This window comes from Leptonychotes weddellii, chromosome 1 (genome assembly GCF_054177405.1).
Source record: "Leptonychotes weddellii isolate Sample4059 chromosome 1, ASM5417740v2, whole genome shotgun sequence".
In the NCBI taxonomy this organism is placed as follows: domain Eukaryota; kingdom Metazoa; phylum Chordata; class Mammalia; order Carnivora; family Phocidae; genus Leptonychotes; species Leptonychotes weddellii.
The window spans coordinates 130,484,843-130,511,556 of record NC_138369.1 but is presented as its reverse complement, the minus strand read 5'-3'; the positions used below and the strand labels follow the sequence as shown (position 1 = coordinate 130,511,556).

The following is a 26,714-nucleotide window of genomic DNA, read 5'->3' as shown; positions in this document are numbered from 1 at the left end:
ATAACCCAATCTTAACTGTTTACATTTGCAATTGACTAAATAAGGTTACATTCTCAGGTACTAGGAGTTGGGACTTTAACATATGAATTGGGGGGGGGGGGTTGCGGGGCGACACAATTAGGCCTATAACAGGGAGGGAAATAAAGAGACCATACTTAGCCAAATCTTCCTGCTACACTCTCCCTGGGACACCAAATAGCCAGAGGATGGAAAAGGACAGGTGGAAAAGAAAACAAAATGGGGTAGAGGGTAATGGAGCTGAATTATGAAGAAGGCAGGTTAAACTGCAGGAAGCAGATGGAGAAAAAAGGACAGGGTAGAAGAATACCAGAAACCCAAGGCAAGGAAGCCAAAGACAGCTTTTCAAAGCACGTCAGATTATGTCCCTTCCGATTTTCCTTCTTTTCTTGTCTACCAAGCACCTGCAATGTGTAAGAAACTTTGCTTATGTGATCTTATTTAATCCTTGCAGCAACCCGTGTGGTCAGCTGTTTCATAAGTAAGGAGTCTGAGGTTTGGAGAAGCCAGTCCTACTTCCAATAACTGACAAAATAATAATTCAGCTCCTATTTGTCTGACTTCAAGGCTCACACCCTTTCCACTCTTCCAATAGAGTAAGAATAGTAAAAGAGTGGCTAATGAACTCCTGCAAAGGGGAATTTTTTTGAATCAGTACTTTAATATTAACGGAAAGGCCATTGCTAGAACAATGGATTGCTTTAAGGAAAATTCTACAAAGACAAAGGCCTGGGAAAAGATGCTGCCCGTTTTCATATTTCTTGTGAAATTTCCAACAGAGGACGCTTTGGGGCTAATCATTCTCAAAATTTTCATGTGAAAATGAAGACACCTGCAAGTAGGGGTTTTCATTATGAGCTACCATGAAAAACTGACATAGCCTAAGATAAATGCATAAATCTCTATGTTGGGTCAATGAGATATTACTGCATCACATGCCAGCTAAGAAGCACCCTTTCTAAGAAAAATCTGTGAAAGAAAGCAAATGCAGTTGGTACGCCACAGTGAAGCCAGGCATCCTCAGTGTAATAACTGCCCGAGAACATCGTGTTGTTCAGGGGCCCAAGAGGAAGGGAGCCCTCTCCTTGCAGCCCTTTCCGTTAGGAGAGACTGAAGAGCAGACACAACATCGTTAACTTGTGCTCTGCTTGTGATCGCACGCTCCGCTTCCCGGGCACCAGTTTGGATTGTAAGCGAGCCTGGGTGGAAATAGTGCCAGAGCGCACAGGTGGTCTAGGCCAGGAGTCAGCAAACTATAGCCCACAGGCCAAATCTGACCCCCCCTACCTGTTTCATAGAGTCTGTAAGGGAAAAAGTATTTTTTATATTTTTCAATTTTTTTTCAATGGTTGAAAAAATAGCAGAAGAAAAATATTTTGCGATGTAAAAATGAGATGAAACTCTTTTGTGTCCATAAATAAAGTTTTAGTGGAACACAGCCACACTTTTTTTTTTTTTTTTTTTTTTTTTTACATATTGTCCATGGCTCCTTTCACATTACAACAGCAAAGTGGAGTGGTTGTGACAGAGACTTAATGGCCCACGAGTATTTACTGTCTAGCTCTTTACAGACTAAGTTTGCTACCCACCAGTCTCCATGGTGGTGTCTTGAGTATCTGTGCCTGGCTTTTAAACCTGGCTTAACTGACGGTTCTGCAAAGCGTTTTGGCAAAAGTCAGCAGTTCTGTTGAACAGAAATCATCATTCTGGGAGCTGCAAGAGAAAGCAGGAAGCTGAGAGTCAAGCTATAAGGTATTATATCTCGAACCAACTAAAAGTCTGTTTGTTTTCTTCCTAGATTCATTATGGCTGAATTGCTGCAGACGGAGAAGGCTTATGTAAGGGACTTACATGAGTGCTTAGAGGTAAGTCTTGCAGTAATCAGTGCACAGCTGTATTAGAAAAATGACAGCCTTGCCAGCGTCAGTCCTTGAGAAAAGCTCAGTGCTCTTTGTCTTCTCCCAGAACTTCACAGATAAAAGCCAACAGAGGAAATCTTTCTTCCAGAGTCAGTAGTAATTGCATGGGAGTTGAAAATGCTTTTGAAAAGAAACTTTTCTCAGACTGGAGCTGGACCCAGCAAAAACGTACAGAAGGCTTGAATTCAAAATAAAAACCATGACATAGTCAATGAACTTAAGTTGAGTGTGCAAATCTACCCCCCTCCCCCACCCGACACACTCAAACACACACATTTAATAAATAAGAGGAATGTAGAGTTTGTGCTTTGCTGAAGTTCAGGACGTGAGTTTCTCTGGCAACAGTTGAAGATAATGGAACATTTGGGTTTTCTTTCTTCCCGTTCTGTGTATTTACCATCTCATTTTTTTACACTCTACATGCAAGCCCAGTCTGAGGCTTACCCTTCCAGCATGAAGACCTGTTTATTTTGTCTGCATTTTGTAGTTCTTGACCATGATGAAGCTGTTGCTGTCTTACAGACATACCTGTGGGAAATGACCAGTGGCGTGGAGGAGATCCCCCCTGGGATCCTTAATAAAGAGCACATCATCTTTGGCAACATCCAGGAGATCTACGATTTTCATAACAAGTAGGTTGGTGGAGGATTTCTCCAGAACATACTTAGGGCCATGAATACCCATCATCAGGGCTTCCCAACGAGTGGATCAAAGCTGATTGGTAAATCTACCTGGTAAATTTTCTAAGTCAGTTGCTCAGACTTTTTTCTCACTCATCCCTCTTTCTCCACAATTGTCCAAAGTCACTCGTAGAGAGTGAGGTTGAGTATTCAGCAGTGTCTGTCCTCAGTTCTCCTTAGGGACCTAACTGGCAACATCTTCATATCCAATCAGAATGATAACCAAGCTCTGAGGAACTAAGAGTCTCTTCAGTAAAACTGTAGGAAATTCTGACACTAGAATTCATCTAAGGCTAATCATTCTGCCCTATGGGCCTTGGGTTTCAAATTCTATTGTTTTTGTTTTTGTTTTCAACCTAAATACTTCCCCTATTCCCCAGCTACTTCATCATCCCCACCCTCAACCAAAACAAAAACATATGGAAATATGTAGCTAGGTAATCAAAATACCTAATGGAACACATTTCTTGACAGCTTATAGAAAAAGAGAACATCAATCGGCCCTCTATGTTTTGTTGAGATGAGTAGAACCATAGAGCCCTAAAGCCTCACAATTCATTTTGTCCAGCTCCCAATTTAAGGATCTTTTCGACAGCATACTAAACATGTTCCATTGTTAACAGAGTCAGCAAGAACACTGGTTGGTTAGTTACACAGCCAATTAATGGAAATAACTCAGTTTTCAAAATACAAAGAGAGGGAATCTGAAGACCCAGGAGTAGTATTGATATAAAGTCCTAGAGTTCTCTCGGGACCCTGTCGCAGAAAGGGGCCAAGAGGTAGAGATTCAGTGTTGTAGGATACAGTTCAGGGGAAGTCCTACAGTCGGACCCATCGAGGCATTTACTGAGATAAAACTGCCAGCCCCAAGGGTTCCTGGTGAGACCCTGTGTATGGGGGAGGCAGAACTCTTAGAACAGCGCTCTCCGATAAGCTCTCTGCACTGATGGAAATGTTCCATGCCTGTGCTGCTCAGTCCAGGAGCCACAGGACATGCATGGCCATTCAACACTTGAAATGGGACCTGTGCTGCTAAGAACCGAATTTTTAATTTTATTCAATTTAATAAATTTAGATGGCAAGTGGCTATGAGAGTGGACAGCCCAGCTGTAGAAAATAAGACCTCAGTATGGCCCTTGGCTAGGAATGACTGAGAGCAAGCCAGAGTTTGGTATAAAATGATCCTGGGCTCTAAAAGGTCTAAATAAGACGTGGAGACCCACTCTTCTCTTACCGACTCCTGATGATTAATACCCTCTTGTGTCATCAAATGGCATCAGTTTTAAAAGAACAAAATGTGACAGCTTCCCTGACATCTTAACCTTGTCAGATGATGAAACCAGTAATTTCTAGGGGAGAAAAAAACCTTCTGATTTTCTGGAGTACCTAATAAAAGTTTCCAGTCCTTTTTTTTTTTTTTTTTTTTTTTTTAATCACAGATTTTAGCACTCTCCATTTGGTTTGTCTGGAAATCTCCAGACTGAGAAATAGTCTCTCCTCATCGCTCTTTAATAAGATCCCAGTAAAGCCATTCTTGACCACTGATCCCCAGTTCTGTCCTCTGAGTCCCACTCAGCATCATCCCATCTCCCCCAGGGTATCTGAGAAGACATTGGATTGGTAAGCAGTAAGGCAGGGTGCTTTACTTTTTTGATTTATGATCTCTGGGATTTAGTCAACAAGTCTCACTTTCCCTGTGTTCTTACCAAAATGAGTAAGTGTAGAAGTCTAGAGATCACAGCATGTACTTCCAGGGAGCCCTACTTTTGCCAAATCAATGTATAAGGGAAAAGAATATTTATGTCAAAATGGACCAATTGTAACAAAATATCTACCTCTTACACTCATTTCATGATATCACTCTAATAAGCCACAGTAAGCAGTTTGGTAGTTTTTAAACAGCTGAAATAGCTACCAGTTGCAAAGTATAGTTCTAAGAAGCCCTTACAAAAAAAAAAAAAAAGTCAAGTTAAACCACATGGAAGGCTACATTCTGTAGAGGAATAATTTAATTATCAAGAACACAGCTACCCAGCAAATGTTACCTATTTATAACATTATAGAGAAACAAGAAGAAAATAAAAACCAGCCTCTGAACAGCCAAAAGAGATATCACAAAGATAAAGTTCTTATCTTTTCACAGAAGGATCTTTCTATCCTTCCTAACAGCTATCTTACCTCTAGTTAAATTGTTTAACAATCTTGTTAGATGATAAGATCATTTCTAAGACCATAGCAACTTAGATGCAGTAAATCAATGTCACGAACTTGAGCAAGTAGTTTGATATTACCAGCATAAAGTAAAAGAAGACAGATAAACTGCAAAAAAAAAAAAAAAAAAGGCAGACGAACACCCGAAATCCCAGTGGTCAAGGGCTACTCAGTATCGATGCCAATGATCCTTTATCCCAATATAGAGGCCCAACACAGCCACTGTTTTATGATATAGCATAATAACTGATATTAGTAATAACCTGAATAATTAGTGTATTCTACATTAAAAAGAAAGGAGTTCTGCAATGCATATAGAAAGCTCTCCACCAAAAAAAATTAATGTTTTAAATTATTCACAACCTTAGGGAACATCCAAGAAAATGAAGCTGTGTATTAATAATCTACAGGATCTAGAAGCTAAGACTTTTCTCATAGTATGTGCTTTCTCCTTATGCCGTTACAAATTTCGATTAATTGAAAAAAGCATAACACCTCTAAAATCTCTAATAAATAGGAGAGGAAAAGGCAAGGAAGGCAACTCTGAAAATACAGCATATGGGAACTCCATGAAAGACTCATGTCTTTTACTGCATAACTCTGGCACCCAGTGCACTTCAAGTCAATATTTGTTGGGTGGATATTTGATGGATGGATGGACGAATGGACACACAGACTAAAAACAGAATTACAGTTTGCAGACTTAGGGGCTAGTGCCATTGAAGTCAAAATTGAGTCTTCTGTTTGTGAAAGTCTCAAGATAGGGAAAACCATTAGGTATGATTTTTTTCCCCATCACTACCAGAACCTTAACAATTATAATTATAACCTTAATTGCAAAATAATATCTGAATGAAGGAGTTTCCTCGGGGCTTTTATATGAATTTTAGTGTTTTTTTTTATTTGTGTGTAGTTGGCACATCATGTTACATTAGTTTCATGTTTCTGATTTGACGGGTTTATATATTATGCTATGCTGACCACAAGCCTAGCTACCATCTGTCACCACGCAACACAATTACAATGCCATTGACCCTATTTCTTATGCTGTGCCTTTCGTGCCTATGATTTACGCATTCCACAATGGGAAGCCTGTAGCTCCCCCTTCTCTTCACCCATTTTGCCCATGTCCCCATACCCCTCCATCTGGCAATCATCAGTTTGTTCTCTGTATTTACAGTTCTGATTCTGGTTTTTGTTGTTTATTCATTTTTTTTTTCAGATTCCACAAATGAGTAAAATCATATGGTATTTGTCTTTCTCCATCTAACTTATTTCAGTTAGCATAATATCCTCTAGGTCTACCCATGTTGCCACAAAACAGTCTCATCCTTTTTTTTTTACAGCTGTGTAATATTTCTGTGTGTGTGTGTGTGTGTGTGTGTGTGTGTGTTTGTGTGTGTGAATACACCACATCTTCCTTATCCATTCATCTACTGATAGACTCTTAGGTCACTTCCTGATCTTGGCTATTGTAAATAATGCTACAATAAGCATAGGGGTGCATATATATTTTCCAACTAGTGTTTTCATTTTCTTTGGGTAAAGACTCAGTGGTGGAATTATTAGGTCATATGGTATTTCTATTTTTAATTTTTTGAGGAACCTCCATATGATTTTCCATATTGGCTGCACCAATTTATATTCCCACCAATAGTGTACAAGCGTTCCTTTTTCTCCAAATCCTCACCAACAATTGTTATTTCTCCTCTTTTTCAAAAAAAATTTATTTATTTATTTGAGATAGAGAGTGAGAGAGAGAGCGTGAGCGGAGGGCAGAGGGAAAGGGAGAAGCAGGCTCCCCACTGAGCAGGGAGCTCGATGTGGGGCTTGATCCCAGGACCCTGGGACCATGACCTGAGTTGAAGGCAAACGCTTAACCGACTGAGCCACCCAGGTGCCCCTCCTCTTTTTTTATCTTAGCCATTCTGACAGGTGTAAGGTGATATCTCATTGTGGTTTTGATTTGTATTTCCCTGATGATCAGTGATATTGAACACCTTATCATGTTGTCTGTTGGCCATCTCTATGTCTTCTTCAGAAAATATCTCTTCAGGTCCTCTGCCTATTTTTTTTATTGGATTTTTGGGGGGGGTGTTGAGTTGTATAAATTCTTTATATGTTTTGGATACAAACTTCCTGGGAGCTTCTTAATGGGAGGACCATAAAAAGAGTCTAAACATCTGTTTGCTTTTCAGGAATACTTATGAAATAGTCACTTTTTAACCTGAAAATATCCAAAGGTTCTTTTTAACCCCAATTATTTGCATCTTTACAAAGTTACTGTTAAGTGCTACCTAACAGCAAACACACTTCTCTCATTTCTAGTGCACAGCTCGGTTTATCTGCTTACACTCCACAGAGTGAGAGAAGGAGGAAGGGAGGGAGGAAAGAAGATTATAAGGCTGAGAGATTGAGATTGACACTACCTGGATGACACAATTAGCTGAGTCACTAGGAAATTATTACCTAGACCGAGGGGGTTATGGTGAATATATTACATTTCTCAGCTAGTTAGCATTGATCTTTTAAATGGTGTCACTTTGAAAATTGACAACCAGGATTAGTTGTGTGTGTGTGAGAGAGAGAGAGAGAGATCTTTCTCAAGGACCCCTGTCTATACAGATATTGAACGGAGAAATTCTCAAGCACCAAAATTTCTATAAAGAAGAGCAATTCAACATGTAGAACTTACTACCTACAAGTGGTGGTTTTAACTGAAGTTAGAGGTTTGAGTGGAATGATACTCAGTTTTTACCCTCCGCTCTTCCCATTTTCATACTACGTCTCCTCTTTATAGAATCATAAAGATAATGAAACTTAGATACACAAGATCTAAATCCATTTCTGTTGTATTTTGCTAAGCATTCCAGGAGCACTCTGATAAGATGCATATTCCATAAATAGATCCCCCAAACAGTAACGGGTTTTTTTTTAAATAGTCTCCCCACTTGGACTAATCTACAACTTGTGATTGAAAAAAAAATTTATTCACTTTCAGTTTGCCTTGATGATTAGATTTTCAGCTTCGGTAAGAACAGGTGTTTAAAATGCTTATCACCTTTTGTTAAATCTGAACTTTATTTTTTGCTTTTCAGTTATTTTTATATTATTTGTATGTGAGTCCGAGCAATAACATTTTTATAAAATCTCTGCTGTCAGGGCTCAGAGGGTCTTCCTCACTACCAAGTACAGCCATCTCCATTTACAGATAAGGACGTTGAGGCCCAGAGAGGAGCCAGTGACTTACCCAGGGGTGGGACACCCTCTCCCCCATTAAGGATGAGGCATAGATTCTTAGGGTTTGTGCTCTCTCCCCTTCCCCCACTCCATAGACCACCAACCGGGACTGCCAATGCTGGTTGGTTTAATTCATATCTAACCAGTTTCTCTGTGGATCCCCAAGTTTGAGGCACACTTCAACCCATTTCTTCCACAGGTATGTCATCCAGGTCCCACACCCTTACAATAATTGCCTGAAATAGGTCATTTTTCAGCAGGGGTTGGAAAGGCAAGTCAAGGACCAAACACCAGAACCAGCTATCCCTCCTATACACTTCTTCCCTGCAGCCTTGGCCAGAAGCTTAGATTTGGCCTTGGCCACCCCACACTGCACTCCCAGCCTGGTGTTCCTGGGCTCGAAGCTGAGGGAGAAGGGCCAGAGCTATGTGGGGCTAAGCTGGGCGCACCGACCAGGCCAGGGTCAGCCTACCAGGATATGTGGTAGCCAGGGTCAGCCAGCAGCAGAGGGTGTGTGCAGCAGGGCAGGTAAGAGCTGGGGGAAGTGATGGGAAATGCCTGGGAACCACTGGACCAGGCCCACATTGCCAGCGTCTTCCCAGAGTTCCTTCTTGGGCCAGCCCTGGGCTAGTGTGGAGGTGGGGCTGGTATCCAGTGATGAATCAAACCCAGGCTCTCTGCCCCCTGAGTCCTGGGGATTATCATTATAGGTACTTGTGTTCAGGGGATGGAAAGCACAAATGCAGTTAAAAGCAGCAAAGAAAATGGCCTCAGTTGGAAAAATAGAAAAGGCTTCACAGAAGGGAGGGCATTTGAGATGGGATTTAAATAACTGGTAGGATTTCTATAGCCAGTGATGGCTCCCTTAATGATGGAGGGAAGTTTGAACAAAGGCCTTTCTGGGGAGGAGAGTGGCCAGGCCTAGCAAGGAGGCTGGGAGAGGCCACAGGGAGGAGTTTGTGAGTCAGTCTCAACCCTGGGTCAGGGGTGGGGTGAGGTCCGGTCATCACACCCCCCAGTTCAACGGTGTCTTGTCACCTGTGAGACTGATGCGGAGGAAGGGGGAGATGGAGGGTGGAGGTAGTTGGGGTCAGGAATGGTGGTGGGGGGAGGCACAGCAGAAGGGAGGGGAGAGAGTGAGGGGAGAGAGAAGGATCAAATACCTAGCTAGAGGAGAAGTGCGAGAGAACAGTGACGTAGGTGGATAACAAGGGGAAGAAGAGGGAGAGGGCAGAAGTAGTCAGGGAGGCTGGAGAGGAGGAGACAGAAGGGAAGTTAGGGGGCGGGGGCAGAGATGGATAGAGACCCAGACCTCTCTAGGGCTACCATCCTATTTTGTTTGGGGTTTTTTTTTAAGATTTTAATTTATTTGTCAGAGAGAGAGAGAGAGCACAAGCAGGGGGAGCATCAGGCAGAGGGAGAAGCAGGCTCCCTGCTGAGCAAGGAGCTTGATGTGGGGCTCAATCCCAGGACCCTGGGATCATCACCTGAGCCAAAGGTAGTTGCTTAACCGACTGCGCTACCCAGGCATCCCTACCATCCTATTTTGGATGGGAAAACCAGCAAGATGTTTGTTAAACATTTTTTTTATCATGAGCCAAAGAAAAAGATTATACAGTATGTTCTGAGACGCACATGCTAATATATAATAGGGAAACTAGGTTTTTCAAAATAACATCCTCACTATGTGTGATACATTCTGATGTTTTGGGTTAGGTTCTGTTTCTCTTTCTCCTTCGCCTTTTTTAATGCTGGTTTCCACCCCCTAAATTAATACAAGCCCTGGAAACAGTTGGGTCAAGCTGCAGCTACAAGGAGAGGAGCTGGCACCACCCAGTGGTGAGAGAAGGGATGTGCAGCCTACAGCCGGGTCTGCGGGACACACAGCCAGGCCACACTGCTTTCTCCTTTGCCTCTCCTCTCGCTTCCCAACACACACCCTTGCTTAAAATATGCCTGTCCTTTTCTCCCCTCCAAGTGCCCTTGGTATTAGTTTTATCCCATTTACAGAAATCACAGAATTACAAAATATAAAAGCCTGGAAAAAACCTTTAAAGATAATCTAGTTCTGTCCTCCTCCCTCGTATTATAGGCCCTGGAGCTTACAAAGGTTTGTGACCTGCCCAAGCCTGTTGGTAGCACAGCCAAAGATTTCAGGTCTTCATAACTCCCTATTACATCACACGGTCATTTTCTTAATATTCAAACGTCAGGGTAAGAGGAAGGGAAAGACCTGCTGTGGTTTTTCTTGGGCCCTAAACCCATACCTTCAGGGACAACTGCAGGTCTGACCCAACCCATCGGACCTGTGGCTTTGTTGGTGGTGGTGGTTTTTTCAGGAAGCTGCCAACATTGGTGCTGGTTACAGGTACTGGAGTATACCCAAGACAAGACAAAGTCTAAATATTTATTTGTTAATTTTGGCTGTACACACTAACGGCTTAGCATCCATGCCTAATTGCTGAACAGCACATTAATGGAAATGAATAACATTAAATGTGAGGCTAATTTCTTTATTTATTTTAACATTAAACCTGTTACATATCTATGCAGGTACTTTTTGGTTCATCAGATCACACAAGTTAAACACAATTAGGAGGTATTAGCAAAACATATTCAACAGGTAGCAGTACTGCAAGGTAAACTGCTTCTTGAGGCTGGGGCCTGAGGGTGGGAAATAGGCTGAGTAGATGTCCAGCCCTGTACACATCTCCCCTCCACCTCTAATCTAGGCTGAAGTTCCTGGTGTGGATGAAGGGACAGAGAAATATGACTCTCAGGGCTCAGCCTAGGTGATCAAACTTGACTGCAACCCTTCCATGAACAATCCCACACCTTCCCTGGAGTGCATGTGACTCTCCTGGGTTTCATAGCTGTCCCAGCCCTTGCACTCTAGAGCCTCTTACGTGCTAGACTCTGAATCTGTCTGGTCACAAGTGGATTCTTTAGAAATGATGTCTAGCTCCACTTGTACGAAAACAGTAACCCAGCCCTGCTTTGATAAGGAGACAATGCCCTGGACTTACCTGCAAAGCAGTGAGCCCGAGAGCTCTCTCCTCACCCTACCTTCAGCTTTATTTACTCATGTATCCTCCTCATTGTGCTTTTCCTCCTCCTTGCCACAGCCCCTAACTTCATTTCCCTTCTCACCACCTCTGTCGTTCTAACAAATGCACACGCATGAGAGTCATGAATATGCACACACACACACACACACACAAGATCATCAAATACATTTCACTTTAAATACAGACTGCACCCCTGATGTAAAGGGCCATCTGCTGGACCACAATGTGAGACCTTCCGTGAAGGATATGCTTCTCCAGAAGCAGTGAGACCATAGACCAAATTCACCTTTGTAGAAAATAACAAAATCAGAATGACTCAAGGTACATCTGGAATGGTGCTGTTTCCATAGTACTTAATCACAAACCTCAGAAAGCTTTTCTATCAGTGAATGCTAGAGGTTTCATTTCCCAAGATTCTGTACAAAGCCAGAGGGAGGCATTTTCCTCAGAAAGTAACCGCACAAAAATTGCATCATGGTAATTTAATAGAGTAATGACTTTGCTTAGATTTTGACATTTCTTTAAAAGTTTTATTCACTTCAAAAAGAACCCTAGACATTCACATAAACACTTAAACTACTTGCTCTGCTTCTTCTCTCATGATTCATTACATATAATTATTGAAATGGTGAGGACCAAGATGTTGCTATAGAAGAGCCGACGTGGAATATTCCATCATCTGTGGAGAGTGTTATGACCTCTCGTGCTTTAATTTAAACTCATCATGTCTATTTGAAGTAGATGGAACGATATGGATCAGAGTTGCATAATCTGTCATCTTCATAAGCTTTAAAATAAAAAGCAAAATAGAGTTTAATATTGCCACTTGCCTTCAACAATCACATTGAGATGGTGCTGGATGTCTTACTCAAAGTCAGGAATTGATATGCCCAGCACAAGATAGTTTTTCTAAGTTTTAGATTTTTTTATTAAAAAATTAGATCATACAGAGTCATTATAGGATCTGCCAACTAGAAGCACAGTGGAATCTGAGGCACTTGCCTTCAAATGCTGGTCTATGGACCGGATGCAGTAGACTTACCCAGGGAGATTTTCTGATCAATGCAGAGACTCAGATCCAAACCTCAGAGGACAGTGCACAGCCAGGTGTGGGGACCACCTGCTAGGGTTTTCCAGGAGTGTTCCTTGAGACAAAGTCTGATACTGCCCCCCAAAACTTACAAAGAAGTTTGGGAAGCATTGCACACTGTATCTACTTCGGAGACTTATCATGCCCCTCATCATTTTATAGGATTTTAGGAGCCCTGCAGTAAAGAGAGCAGCTCAGCCCAGCATTTCCCAAACTTAAAGTTTTGTAACTTTTCCAGGATATGTTCTAGGGGAAGGTAATCTACTATAGATTTTCCAACAGGGGCTCCCCTAGCAGAGAGTTCCCTAGGAATGAGTCTCCAGGAATGGAGGAAAGTGTGCAATATGTATGTTTATCAGAGTATGAGTTTATTAAGATTAGGAAGTATGGGTCCTAAAGAACTAATGTTTATTTAGAGTCTACTGTATGCTAGGCACTGGGGTGGGCTCTTTACCCACATGGATTAATTAAATCCTCACAACAACCCCACGAGGTTGTTATTCAAAGGTGAGGAAAATGTGGCTTTGGAAGAGCCCCCTCACAACTGTAAGAGGGAACTCTGGTTCTTTAACTTCTGCTTGGCTGTGGGAGGAAAGGAAAGTGAGACACAGGATCAGTAGAAGGGTGAGCTAGTGGCCGTTGCTGCTAAAACCTTCATTTTCCAGAAAGGCATTCATTACAGAAATAATATTCTATCCATTTAATTCATTTTATGGTGCTTTTATTTCTTAAGAATTTTCAAACTGAGCATCCTCCCATAGGTTTTTTGATAGCTACTATCACAGAAAGTAATGGTATTGCTCTATTTAGATAGTCCAGATTTTAAAGAAAATTCCTAGCACTGTCTTCAGCATCTAGATCAATTATCAGTTCTATTGGGATAATTACCACTGTTTGTTTAAAGTTAACCTTAAACACTGACCATGGGTCCTAAGTCAAGGAAAGAGGGAAATGCTCCCTGAATTGTCTCCTCCTGTATGGAATGTCATGATCTGACTGTTTTATTGTTGATTTGATCACCCTAAAGTAGAAGGGCATAAATACCACAGGAGTCTGAGCTGAGCTGAGCTGGAGTGAGATCCTGAGATGGGGAAGCAGAGGTCTTCCACAAGCTGAAATGGTTTATCCCAACTGCCAGGGGCTTTTAGATTCTCCCATTTCTCCCCTCTGTCTCTGCTCTCTCCTAGGTCCTTCCTTCTTTAAAGCCTCTCATTTTCTTTCACCAATCCTTGTCCTAGAATAGCCCATCAGATTTTCTCCCCCGTCACCACGCTATTCCAGTCCCCACCCCAGGCCCTGTTCAGTCCATCATGGCATTCATTGTCTTCACTGAGATTTATATTGAGTGACCACATAAACACCTTCTGGAAAACTACTTCTGAAGATGTTGTATATTATATTATTTAGTGTTTCTCATGAAGAAGGACCACATAATAAATGCCTTTTAGAATTCAGTGATGAGGTGATATGGTGGAGAACCAGATTGCTCCTCTCTCTCTCTCTTTTTTTTTTTTTAAGATTTTATTTATTTATTTGAGCAAGAGAGAGCATAAGCAGGGAGGGAGAGCCCGATGGAGAGGGAGAAGCAGACTCCCCGCTGAGCAGGGGGCCCAATATGGGGCTCAATCCCAAGACCCTGGGATCATGATCCAAGCCAAAGGCAGACACCTAACTGACTGGGCCACCCAGGGGCCCCCAGACTGCTTCTCTTGCAGCAAAAACAGGATGTTTCCTTTTGGGCCTGGAAAAAAATTTGATCCTCAATCACAGCATTATATAATATTTTCTCCTATTTTATTTCTGTTTTAGAAGTCATATTAAATACATGTATGTCACCTGCAGTTCTTCTAAAGGTAGTAGGAAATAGGACACCTTATTGATTTTCGAGCACTGCATATTTGTATTTCAAAAGCCCAAATTGCATTATAATTACTTCCGTTCCATGATTTAAATCAGGATGCTCTAAAATTCACATGTTAGCGAAAGGATGATTATCATTAAATGGGTGCTGCTATAAGAGTCCCCCAAAATTTTTAAGTGACTTTTTCTTATTACAACAGCAATGCTCATTTATTATAGAAAAATTTGCATTACAGGTGGACAAAAAATTATATCCCTGTGATCCCACCAGTCATTTGCATTATAGCCTTCCAAATATGACTAAAACTAAAAACAACATCTTCCTATGTTATTGATGGGGGGAACACAAGTAACACCTGTGCAGAACCCATAACTAACTGTAATTATAAGATACTGCCAGAATGCTCAGACAATAGGAGCCCGGCAGAGTAGGTCAAATCAATAAAATTTATTTTTTTCAAAGATAGAAGTAAGTAATGCAGTGATTCAGAACTGCTTTATATCTTTTAATTTAATTTTTGAATTAATTTTAAAAATCAAACTTAAATTTAAAAATATAGATTGAGAAGTCCAACCCACCACTATCTTTATCCACCCTATTTCTTTACTTGGTTTCCTATGGTAATGACCTTTTTTTTTTAAAACCACCATATCAAAGTATGATTGGCATGTAAGAAGCTGTACATATTAAATATATTAAAACTTGATGAGTTTAGGGATGAGTGTATAACCATGAAGCTATCACCATCATCAAGGCCATGGACATATCCATCACCTCCCAAAGTTTCCTCCTATTATTATTATTATTATTATTATTATTATTATTATTATTTAAGAACACCTAACGTAACATCTCGCCTCTAAGCAGACTTTAAGTGTACAACACAATATTGTTAGCTGTAGGTACTATGATGCTGTATAGTGGATCTCACAACTTACCTTTTATAACTGACATTGTACCCTTTGACCATTAGTTTCTTGGGGTGGAAATAAGAATACATATTCCGTACTTAGATAAAAGGCGGCATATTATATACATTCTTCCACACCTTGCATTTTTTCACTTAACAGCCTGCCCTGGAGATCCTTCATATGAAAACACAGAAAGCCTTGTCATTTTTTTTCATAGCTGTGTAATATCCAGTTCTGTGGATATACCAGTTACTTTGTCCCCTCAGACCACCATTTACTATTATGAACAGTACCACCATGAATGCACATGTTTACATCATCTTATACATATGTAAATTAAAATATATAGGAAATTTTCCAGGATTAAAGTTGCAGAAACACAAGATAAGTACATTTTTAAAATTTTGGTAGATATTGTCACATTGCACTTTGTAAAGATTACATCTTCCATTTCCATCAGTATGTTTCCCTGTAGCATTGTAATTATTTTTTATTTTAAAACCTCTGCACGATTGTTAAAAAGCAAATTCCATTCCAGTGATGCTGGCTTTTTAGAGCTTGTATTCTCTGAGCTCAGACCAATTGCTTAACATATTAATTTGAAGTTGGTTTAGTCAACCCTTCATTACTTCTTCACACAGATAGGAGCCAAGGGCATGGATATCCACAATGGCAGATGATTCTGTAGTAATTCAATTCAGCTTTCAACTATATTGTGACGTTTCCCCCATTGAGTTTTCTTTCCTAATGATGTCTGCATTCAGAAACAGTAACTTGGAGTTTTTAGCACAGAGTAACTACTGGGAGAAGAAGGAGGCCAAGAATTGGAAAGAAGTGTTTGCAGGATTCAAAACATTTCCACTTCATCTCTGGTCTCATAAATGATACTTATTTCATTCTTTTTGATATCTATTCTATATATTTTTTAACTGTTACAATGTGTTCAGATTACTTGTATAAAAAATAGATTCATAGTTGCAGTTACAGTGAAAGCCCCAACACAAGTATAATATTTAATTGCTTTTCAGCCTGAGAAATATAAATTCCCTAAGGGAAACAATACAATTTTAAGTAGCACTAATTAATCAGTTAATATAAATTGTAATGAAATAAGTTCTAATATATTTAAAGCCACTCCTCACCATGTATCACTTAGAGAGTGGAGAAGCCATGTGTAAATAATGGAGAGTGTATGGGGTTGTGTTGGCCTCGGTATAATCTGGGTGGGGAGGGAGGCAGTATGCAGAGATGTCTGATCCAGCTTTTCTCTTCCCTTGCAGCATCTTCCTCAAAGAGTTGGAGAAGTATGAGCAGCTGCCTGAGGATGTGGGACACTGCTTTGTTACCTGGGTAACTGACCTGAAATCCCTCTTCTCCCACTGTGCCATGCTTTCCAGGGGTGCAGATGGTATCAGATGGCATCACTATTCGGTGCCTGAGCTGAGGAATGGTGTCACTGACATTCTAACACAGGACCAGGGATTCTCGGGAGGCAGCAGAAGTAGATCTGAGAGAAGCAGTCCATCCCCAAGGAGCAGAGTCCTCCTTGGGAAAAGTCCTTAGACATTGTGTCCAAACTCCACGTTAAGTTCTCGGAGACCTTTCTAAAATTGAGACATCAGGAGAGTAGAATAATGCCACCACCCTTGATAGAGGTACTACTCCAGTTCTATGCACTGGTTTTGTTCTGTTTGTTTTTACAGGATAAGGATTGGGGAATTAGACCTTTAGCAATCTGCCAAATAATTGGTCACATTTTCTTCCTTAATAGAGAAGAACAGATTCCATGGGTATCCATCCCAGTTCTGACCTACAAAATTCATGTCTAATCATTTTCTTTCCTGGTGCTGTTGTCATGGGCCAAGTAAATGGGCTGAATGTACCAGGTTCTGATTATATTAATGGAAACCTTACTCTTTATTAGCATCTCCACGCCATGTTATTTTGAGCTCAGATTTGTGGTAGTACAAACATCTCCAGGGAGGTCCACCTGTGATACTAAATGCATCTAAACGTAGAACTCCTTCTAGGAGTTCTTTTTAATAATTATCATAATTTCCACTCACAATGGGCTACTTTTCAAAATGTGTTCATGATTCAGAGAGTTTATGCTCTCAACAGCCTATGGACTAGGTAGGGCTATGGTTATGCTGTATATTTTATAGGGGAAAACAATTCAGCTGACCTAGAAGGTTGACTAGTCCACTGACATGTAGTAAATATCATAGCCAGTCCCACAACTTATGACCTAAGTTGTTTGTTTTTTTACATGAAACCTTAACATTTTCTTCCTGGCATATTCTCATTTCTTAAGGAGTCTTAGATTGCCATCTTATTTGTGTTAATACATTTTTCTACCTCTAAATACATGAGCCCATGCACAGTTCATATTAATGCTGATAAACAATTTATGATACCTTGCATAGCCAATGTAGAGAAAAAACAAGTGAAGGGTTTTTTTTGTTTTTTTTTTTTTTACATCTTGTTTCATACAATTTATGGATCTGCCTAACAATCAACTGTAAGTATGATTTATCAGCATGTCTTAGGGATGATAAATGCCTCCCATGTAGTATATAAACCCTAAAATTGGTTTCAGAAAACCTTCAATGATTGCATAAACTATGCACATTTTGCCAAGAATTATCCCAAGGTGACTTCCTTAAATCCCATAATCTTCACATAGGAGGGTAGAAGGAGTTGTTTTAGTGTATTGAAAGGCGATGGTTATGACCAGGAAGCCTGAAGTCAGCTGGCCTGGGCTCTGCCACTTTCTAGCCATGGGAATTTAAGGTTACTTAACCAGCCTGTGCCACAGTTTTCACATCTGTAAAATGAGGATGATAGTAATAGAGCTCACTACATAGGGTTCTCAGGAGAATCAGGTGAGTTAATATGTATGAAAAGCAGTTGGACAAGTGCTGGCATGGATGAGTCCTACGAGAATTAACACATATCTGGGCAGCTTCCTCAGAAGAGGACATCCCAAGTGTTCTGTGGGCACCAACACTGACTGCATTTCACAAATGGGAAAGGTACTGGGTGGCCAGAATACACACACCTTTCCCAGGAGTAAGGACACGTAGCATTAACCCAGAGGGTCCCAAGAGAGACAAGAAATGAATTTTCACCAAGCTCAAGGTTCTTGGCTTGAAGTAAAAATCTGCTTAGGACTCATCGTTCAGGCCCTTCCCCAGAGGGTCACCTTACTTTTCTTTCCCCCCATCGTTGCTTCTGGGAAGTTGGAGATGACAGCGTTGTCGCTTGGCGTGTCCTACAAACTACCCCCACAGAGACCTTTGGAATACGAGCAGATCTACCTCGGAGGGCACACTTCATTTTCGTTCTCCGGGTTTTGTTTTTAGTGCAAATGCTGTCATTTCTCAAGAGGGGAAGCACAATTGTAGGTCATCCAAAAAAGGGGTAATGTCTAAATAAATTCCAGCCAGCTTCAAAACACATTATGCAAATTGGTTTTTCTAATTCTTTCTAACACAGACTGGTATCAATAAGCTCACTTTCAGCAAGCTTTCTCCACCTGCACGTAGGAGAAAAGCATCCCAAAGTTTGGGAGGGGAACATGGGCCAGATAAGCCCAGAACATTTGCCACAGATAAACCTGGGCCGCAGGATATCTGAGAGCTTAACCGCACAGCCCTTGCTGGGCCTTTCATGCCCAGTCAACAGAAGGGAGCAGCGGATGGATGCTTACCTATGATTGCCTTTGTTCTTTTTAGGCAGACAAATTTCAGATGTACGTCACCTACTGTAAAAACAAGCCTGATTCCAATCAGCTGATCCTGGAGCACGCAGGCACCTTCTTTGATGTAAGCCATAGTTTTCCATTCTTGAGCCATGGATGAGCAGGTGGAAATGTTTCTCTACTTTGGGGAAAATGAGTTTTTATCCTTTATTGCTCACTGTTCTTTGGCCACCCAAACCTCTTTCTCATGGATAAAGCACAGAGCCAAACAAAAGCAGTGTTTGTCTTTTGGTTTTCCCCACCCCATCTCAAGTGCTGGGGTCTTAGACAAGGCACATTTGCCTTCCACGCCTCAACACCAAACTGAGCTAGCCATAAATCCCATGTGTAGAGGAGATCAGTGATAACACAGGGGTTAAGATGCTGCATTTCTGCTTCATGCACAGCTCCCTCAAACACAGGGGTTCTCAAAGTGTGGTCCCCAGACCAGCCACATCAACGTCACCTGAGAACTGGGTAGAAATTTGGACCCTCCCCGCACCCAGGTCCTATTGAATCAGAATCTCCAGGGCTAAAGCCCAGCAATCTGAGTGTTAAGAAGCCTCCAGTGACTGGTGCCCACTCAGGTCTGAGAAGCACTACTCAACCGCAATTGTCTCAACCTTGACTCTACATTCGAATTCCCTGGGAAGCTTTGAAAAATGCTGACTCCTGGGTACTGCCCCTGTGCTTCTGGTATGATTGGCTTGGGTTTGGCCTGGACTTTGAGAGTTTTAAAAGTTTCCAGGTGAGAGTAAGCACAGCCAGGGCTGAGCACTTTGTGCTGTAATGGAAGCCAAGCGAAGTGGGCACTGATGGGCCTTGCCATCTCCAGAGTGAACAGAATCAAGCGGGTCAATGCAGGATACAAGGGAAGAAAAAGGAGAAGAAATGAGGGGGGACAAGGAAGTTCAGGGAGAGAGTGACTGTAGCAGTGATGGTCACTATGCTAGTCCTATCAGAAACGACAACAGCATGAAATTCAGAACTTTTTCATGTTTATCGGTCCATCTTTCTGCCTACCTGCTTTCATCTCTCCCGTAAATATTTGAGTATTTCCTGTAGGGAAGATGGTGTACTGGGCACCTTGGGGAATGCAGACATTTAAATGTTATTCCCATATTCAAGTCTACAAAATAAACCTCTGAGCATCTTTCTAGCCTGGCACTGCCATAGCAGAAATGATTCCACGAGAGTCTTGTTGCTCCATGAAGGAATAACCCTTGAATAGGAGGGAGCCAGACAAGAAAACCCCCACATGACTTTTTAAAATGAAGCGTTAATAGAAAAATGGTCCTGAGTGTCCCAAATTGGAATTTTTTTGAGGTTAGATTTGACAGAAAATTCGAGAAAAGCACTTCTTTAACTTGGTATCAGAATTTATTGGATATCATATTGGATGTTCTATTACCACTGTTACCTTTGTTAATCATGTATTTTGCTTAAGATGTTATTCATCAACAGTAGCCAAAAAGGTCTTTGTGAAGTTTTAAATGCACTGCATCCTGTCTTCCACTTAGCATTTTTCTGAACATACTCGCCTTGTGCTCTGAGCATGCCTCAGACTCTTCCACTTCCTCACCTTTGTTCCCAGTGTTCTCTGTCTTACCCCTCTGTGTGTGTCCTCTGGGTATGTGTACACACACACACACACACACACACACACACAGAGCCAGTCTTCAGAATTCTTTCTATCCTTAAAAGGTCAAATATTTCCTGCATGAATCCTTCCCTCTCTCTAGGCATTGTTATACTTTTTTCTGTCTTATGGTATTTGTAACAATTTGCCTTTTGGCAGGTTAACAATGTACCCTTCTATTTCGCACACCTCCTCCCACCTATGGTCCCCTTGAGGTTGGCTGATGATTTGCCTGGCTCATTTTGTACACATCATAATGTACAGTCCTATATTCATCGTATCCCTGTTTCTAGCCAATTTCTAGACTTTGACTAGTTAGATATCCCCCAAATTTTGCACCCTATCCCTTCCCCCCCACACACACTTCCAATGTAGTGATGGATGAGCCGCTGGAAACCAGAGAAAACAGTCCACTAGGTAGGAGTCCCTAGAGCTCAGCATAGAGAGGTGGGAAGGGAGAGCAGTAAACCCTCCTGATTGTTCCCAGAGCTTTCCAGAACGCATAATGTTTGTACCTTTTCCCATTCCATCAGAAAGTGTTCCCTAAGTTCTACACATGGAAAATATCTGCTCTAGGCCCTCGTTCTATGAAAGAGACAAGCCCTTCATTAGGCTGTCTTTTAGTATCCATTACTGTGAACAGTACACAGAAAGTGAAGCTCCAGAAAGGGGCGCACATTCCCATGATCCAGAATTTTCTAGCTCCGATGTGAGAGCTGTGAGGCATGGTGTTGGTTGCTCTGGTGACTAGTGAGCATGGGTCGGCTGCCCTAGCCGCCGGAGGCAGGACCTTCCTCGCTGCCCCACATGCAGCCTCTTCCCATGGCTGGCGGAGAGGGAGGGCCGTCAGGTGTGTTACCTCCGGGGCTGTCTTGCCCGAGCCCCCAGGGAAACTCACCATGTTCCTTTGCCCAGAGAGTCACGCTGCCCGCCGTATTGCCCGTCATCCGTGGACAAGTCCTGCTGTAACTGCACACCTCTAGCGAAGAGGCAGATGACTGAGAAAGTTGCTACTTTCTGGGATAGTTGGCAGGAATTCGATCATTGTTTTAATTCCTCTTCACCCTCCTCCACGGCCGCATAGCAAGTCCTGTGACTTTAAAGTGCTTCCTGTATTCCTCCAGTGCTTTGTCCTCACTGACCCTAGCTCAGGGCAAGCCCGTGTTACACACCTAGAGATAGAGATAGATACAGCTATAGCTATTGATTATACGTGTATTTAAAGTGAACAAGCTCAGGGTTTTCATATATTCACAGATAGGCGCAACCATCTCCACAGTCAATTGTAGGACTTTTTCATCACCTCAGAAAGCAACCCCACACCCTTTAGCTATCACCCCCACCTCATCCTCCCATCTGTTCCTTAGCCCGAAGCAACCAATGATCTATTTTCTATCTCTATAGATTTACCTATTTCAGACATGTCACAGGAATGGAATCATGTAATATGTGTTCTTTTGTGACTTTTTTCACCAGCATAATGCTCTCAGGCCCCATGTATGTTATAGCATGTATCAGCACTACCCTCCTTTTTATGGCCCGATAGTATTCCATCGTGTAGGTGTACCACATCGTATATTTCCATTCATCAATTGGTGGACATTTGGGTTGTATCCACTTTTTCATCATTATTAATAATACTGCTATAAACATTGTATCTAAGTTTTTGTAAGGTCATATGTTTTCATTTCTCTTGGGCACATACCTAGGAGTAGAATTGCTAGATCACATGGCAACTCTATGTTTGCACCCTTGGGATTTTTCAATAACCTCCTAACGGGTCTCTCTGCCTCTATTTTCCAACCTCCACCCTTGCTATGAGGCTTATATGACTCTCTGAAAGAGTGCTTTCACCATGTTTTTCTTCTATTTAAGATCTACAATACTTTACCATTAAGAAGCTCACCACCAAAATCCTGATTTTTTTCATCTAGCTCAACCCCATCCATGACCTAAATACACTTTGCTTATCTAACTGTATTTTTCATTTTTTCTGGATTCTAGGTGTGCATCCTCTGTACCATTCTGCATGGTCCCCATTATCATCTAAATCCACAAAGATTATTTCCTGTGGACTTCTTAAATATGTTTTCCATTTATAGAATGCCATTCATCCAGCTTTGCTCTTCTCCACTTCCCCTCCTTCCCCACCTATCTTCTAAACCTCAGTGGAAGACTTTATCTCTCCTAAACCCTCCACCACTCCTGGCCCAGCCATTCCTCTCTGTTCTCGCCGGGAATACCTTCCATCTCCTTTGTTGCTACTTTATGTATGTGAGTGTTCTCAGCGGCCTGGGGTGGAAGGTTCTTGAGGCAGGGAACCACATGGACCCTTCACTACCCTTTCACAGCACCTACACCTTGGGGAGTGGAAGATCATTTTGGAGGTAGGATAGAGAATGGACTAAAAAGAGGCTAGAGGCACAAACAGCAGCTGGAGGTCACGGCTGTAGCCTGAGTGTGAACAGGGTGGAGAGGAAAGACCTGTGGCCAGGGATAACACAAGTTAAACAACTAACAGTGACCCCATGGTTGCCAGCTCAAGAGATCTGAAGAACGAGGGAGGTGCCGTGGATCACCAGGAATAAGTTGTAGGGAATGCAGAGGTGATTACATGTTGGGGTGGGTTTAAGTTGGAGAGAAGGGGGTGGAAAGGAGATACCCCTTGTGCTGTTGTAAGGGGATAAAGACTCAGGAGCCATCAGTGTAGACCTCCCAGCCCTGCTCTCTGCCTCCGCTTGTTCTCATCGTCCTGCTATCCCCCTGTGATTGCTTCTGCTCTGGGTTTATTCCCTCTTACTTGTGCTCCACCACCTCTCCTTTACCCTTCTGTCTGTTACTTAACTCCTCACTTCCTTTTTCCACTTTTATCCTTCCCCTGTTCTTCTTCATTTCCATTTCTGTCACACAAATCTGCTTTCCCTCCCCTTTTGCCATCTCTTCTTTTCTCTATTTATACATTCATCTTGGTCTCTCTTGTTTCTCTCTCCAGCAAAGAACAGTTCCTCATAACTGTCTACCCTTTTTCTTCTTCTTTCTTCTCACCTTGCCTACTTCCTCCACACACACACACACACACACACACACACACACACACACACAAACGCATGCACGCATGCACACCCGTGCCCCTCTGTGCATAATGGCACCTGTTGTCACCCCTGCAGGAAATACAGCAGCGGCACGGTCTGGCCAACTCCATCTCCTCCTACCTAATCAAACCCGTCCAGAGGATCACCAAGTACCAACTGCTCCTGAAGGTACCTCCCCTCCCCACTGTGTCACCCCCTTTCACACTACCGACCAGGTCCAGGGAGTCCCAGCTTTGCCCAAGGATGGGACAGCTTCTACCTCGAGACCTCGCCTCCACCTGCAGCAAAGCTTCAGAGATGAACCCACACTGGCTTTGCGGGCTCCCAGACTGCATGACCTATCCGTGAAATTCTGGGTGCTTATTTGTTGTGGGGACAGAGGAGAATGAGAGCAGGAACTAGTTGTGACTGTCTCCACACCTGCCCACCACTGCACAACTTGGAGCAGTTGCCACCCCAGGCCCTGGCTGACACGTGGGGCCTCACTTGCCCTTCCCCCCGCCCCCCTGGGGCAGATTCCTCCCGGTGGCCCCTGCTTCAGATAGGGTCAGGGGTCAAGGTATTCAGGGCAAGGCCAGTCTACATAGGCAACAGAGGCCCAGGGTGGCACCTACCATTGCCTTAATCTCTGTTTGTCAAGACTATGAAGTTTCTGAGAGTGCAGATTAAAACAAAATGGCACTCTTGTGTCTGGAGGATCCCATCCATATGTTAGGTAGGGGTTCTTTTGGAGCCAAGCAAAAGATTTGGATTTTCTCCAAAATATTTTCTTTAAATTTCAAATAATCAAACTATATGAAATACTAAGTAACTTGCGCTGATTCTTCTTAAGAAAGGAGACACTGACCATCTGAAAATATGACATTTCCCCCACAGAAAGCCTGGAAAACAGATCCTATAAGCAGTTATGGAATCCCTATGCATATCAATTCTCAAGATATAAGGGTGAAGTTTTCCCTAAGTTTGAATACTTTGCTTGGTGGCTCCTCAAATGCAAAGGACATAGGGATAGTGGGAGGCATGTTCTAAGTAGTATATTTCCAGAGAAAATCTGCTGAAATTCAACTCATGTGTAGAGATGCTTGCAGAATCTCACATATTCTAACTTCACTAAACCTGAAAACCAGTCTAGTTTCAAACCTAGGTTTCTACTCACACTGGAGTGCCCCCCCATCAAGCCCCTGGGGTCTCCCTGCATAGCAGTGTGGTTCCATGATGAGAAGAGCGGGGCACCAGCCAGCCGGTGCCCTGGACCTCTTCCCCATTCTGGGTCAGAGCAAGGACGAGTTCACCCCATCCTTCTGGCTCCACCTTCAAACATCTTCTTTCCTTGTCTCCAAGAAGAGACTTTTTGGGCTTCTGCTTCCAGGCACTCAAGTCATCCAGCCCTGGAGGGATGCCTTAGAGAATTACCACACGGCATCATGCCCTAGGCCTTTACTGAGGCCTTGTGTGAGAAGTAACAATGTGCAGAGCATCTTGGCTATTTTAGCAGAATTGCTTTTGAAGGTGTCCTCTTTGTTTTTTGAAGTTCCTTGTATAAAGACTCACAGAAACTCTCATAAGATCTCAGAGTGGGGTATGGGTATTCTCTCCGAAATCGTTGGTGTGCCCTCTACCTGTAAATCACAAGAGCTCTAGCTCTTCTTTGCCTTTGACTATCAGATAATTAGCATTGAGTCCTGTTACGACTACTACTGTATTGTTACTAGTTTCTCCTTGGCCCATTTTTCTGTGTATAATTATCCCCTCCTTCCCTAGCCCATTTAATGCTTGACCCACTACATGATTTTTCTTGTACCAGAAGATATTTTAGAATTCATTTTTGTGGTCATTACATTTAAGTGTCCCAGTGCCTTTTCAGGAATTAGTGGGGTTGTAAATTAAAAAGCAAAACAAAATAGAAACTCGCCCATCCACACTGCCAGTACTTTAACCCAAGTAAGATCCGATTCCGCTGTAGCTTTTCACCTCTCCCTTTGAATCCCAGGGGGCTGAGGTTCCCAGGATAATTTTGTGACACGGACAGGGCAAGGACATGGGGGATGGAGAGGATGCCCTGTGTTTTGCTTTAGGGCGCTAGGCCTTCATTCTGTAATTGGGTGTCTTAGGAAGAGACGACTGTGCAGTTAACTGAGAAGGAAGAAAATGAAGTAGTGGGAATTGGATTGTGGCAAAGTTGTAAAATTCTTATTGGGGAAAAAAGACTTACTAAGGTGATTTGGAACTCATAAAGGCACCAGTAGCAGAGTACCTGCTGAGTAAAAGAAAAATAGTTTGCTGAGCTTTTACTATAAATAAGCAGTGTGGGATTTATTTTCTCATTAAAGACAGTCTTATTCCAAATATATTGATATTTAATTATTAGTATCCTCTGGGGTTCCTCACTTTGGGTGTTGCATGAAAATAAAAGCTATATGTCAGTTGGTGTTCAATATTTTCCATGTAAATCTGCTACAGCTGTCCTTTTGGAGTCTAAATTAAATGTGGAGCCTTCTCCTTAACATCAACTATAACAAGGGCCCAAAGAGAACTTATTGGCTTTGCTGGCTGATTGGTGGACTTGCCACACTGCTTTGGGGGGTCGAACCAATTGGTATTTTCTGTTGCACACTGAATCGTATTTCATATTTGTCTCTTATGCTTCTGCCTAGCGATTCCTTTGAGGATATATGAGAACTAGGTCGGGAGGGTTAAAGTTAGGAAAGGGATGGGAAGAATCAGAGAACTTCAGGTTGGTAGAAATAAATGCAACTTTCTGAACAATGACGCCGTTACACTCGCTGGAGCCAAGGACAGAGCTGAGAACTGATCACTTCTGCCTCCCAAACATGCTCAAGGTAGTTCACCTCTCCTTTGGACACTCAAAGCTCCCTTCTTCATATGGGAATGTATCTGAGATGACACAAAGGATTGGGTGTTCATGTCAGATACTCACTAATCAGATATCTTACCAAGTATAAAGCTTTACTATTAATGTCAAGGATACAAATAATCCCAAGGCAGAGATAAAGCACAGAGAAGTCCAGGACCACCAACAGCTCCAAGTCCTTTCTTGGAGCCTCAGGATGTGCTGTGGCCCAGACTAACATACAGACCTTCTACATGGCGTATGTTGTCTCAGATCATTTACCCTAAAGAGCACCATTTTGGTATGAAATATACTAACTTTTTACTCAGATAGTGGCATAGCATCTGTGATATTTTACAGGGAACCATGCCCCTAAAGCCATAGATTCAGGG

At 42.2% G+C, this 26,714-nt stretch overlaps 1 protein-coding gene across 1 annotated transcript in view; it reads left to right on the top strand.

Annotated features, from left to right (window-relative positions):
• Window positions 1-26,714, top strand: part of KALRN (kalirin RhoGEF kinase) — a 535,107-nt gene that overhangs the window by 288,874 nt on the left and 219,519 nt on the right. The window contains exons 22-27 of the mRNA XM_081815029.1: window positions 614-623; window positions 1,797-1,883; window positions 2,460-2,569; window positions 16,279-16,348; window positions 18,736-18,825; window positions 23,547-23,639. Of these exons, the coding sequence (XP_081671155.1) occupies window positions 614-623; window positions 1,797-1,883; window positions 2,460-2,569; window positions 16,279-16,348; window positions 18,736-18,825; window positions 23,547-23,639 (460 nt within the window). The remainder of the gene's footprint in view (window positions 1-613; window positions 624-1,796; window positions 1,884-2,459; window positions 2,570-16,278; window positions 16,349-18,735; window positions 18,826-23,546; window positions 23,640-26,714) is intronic.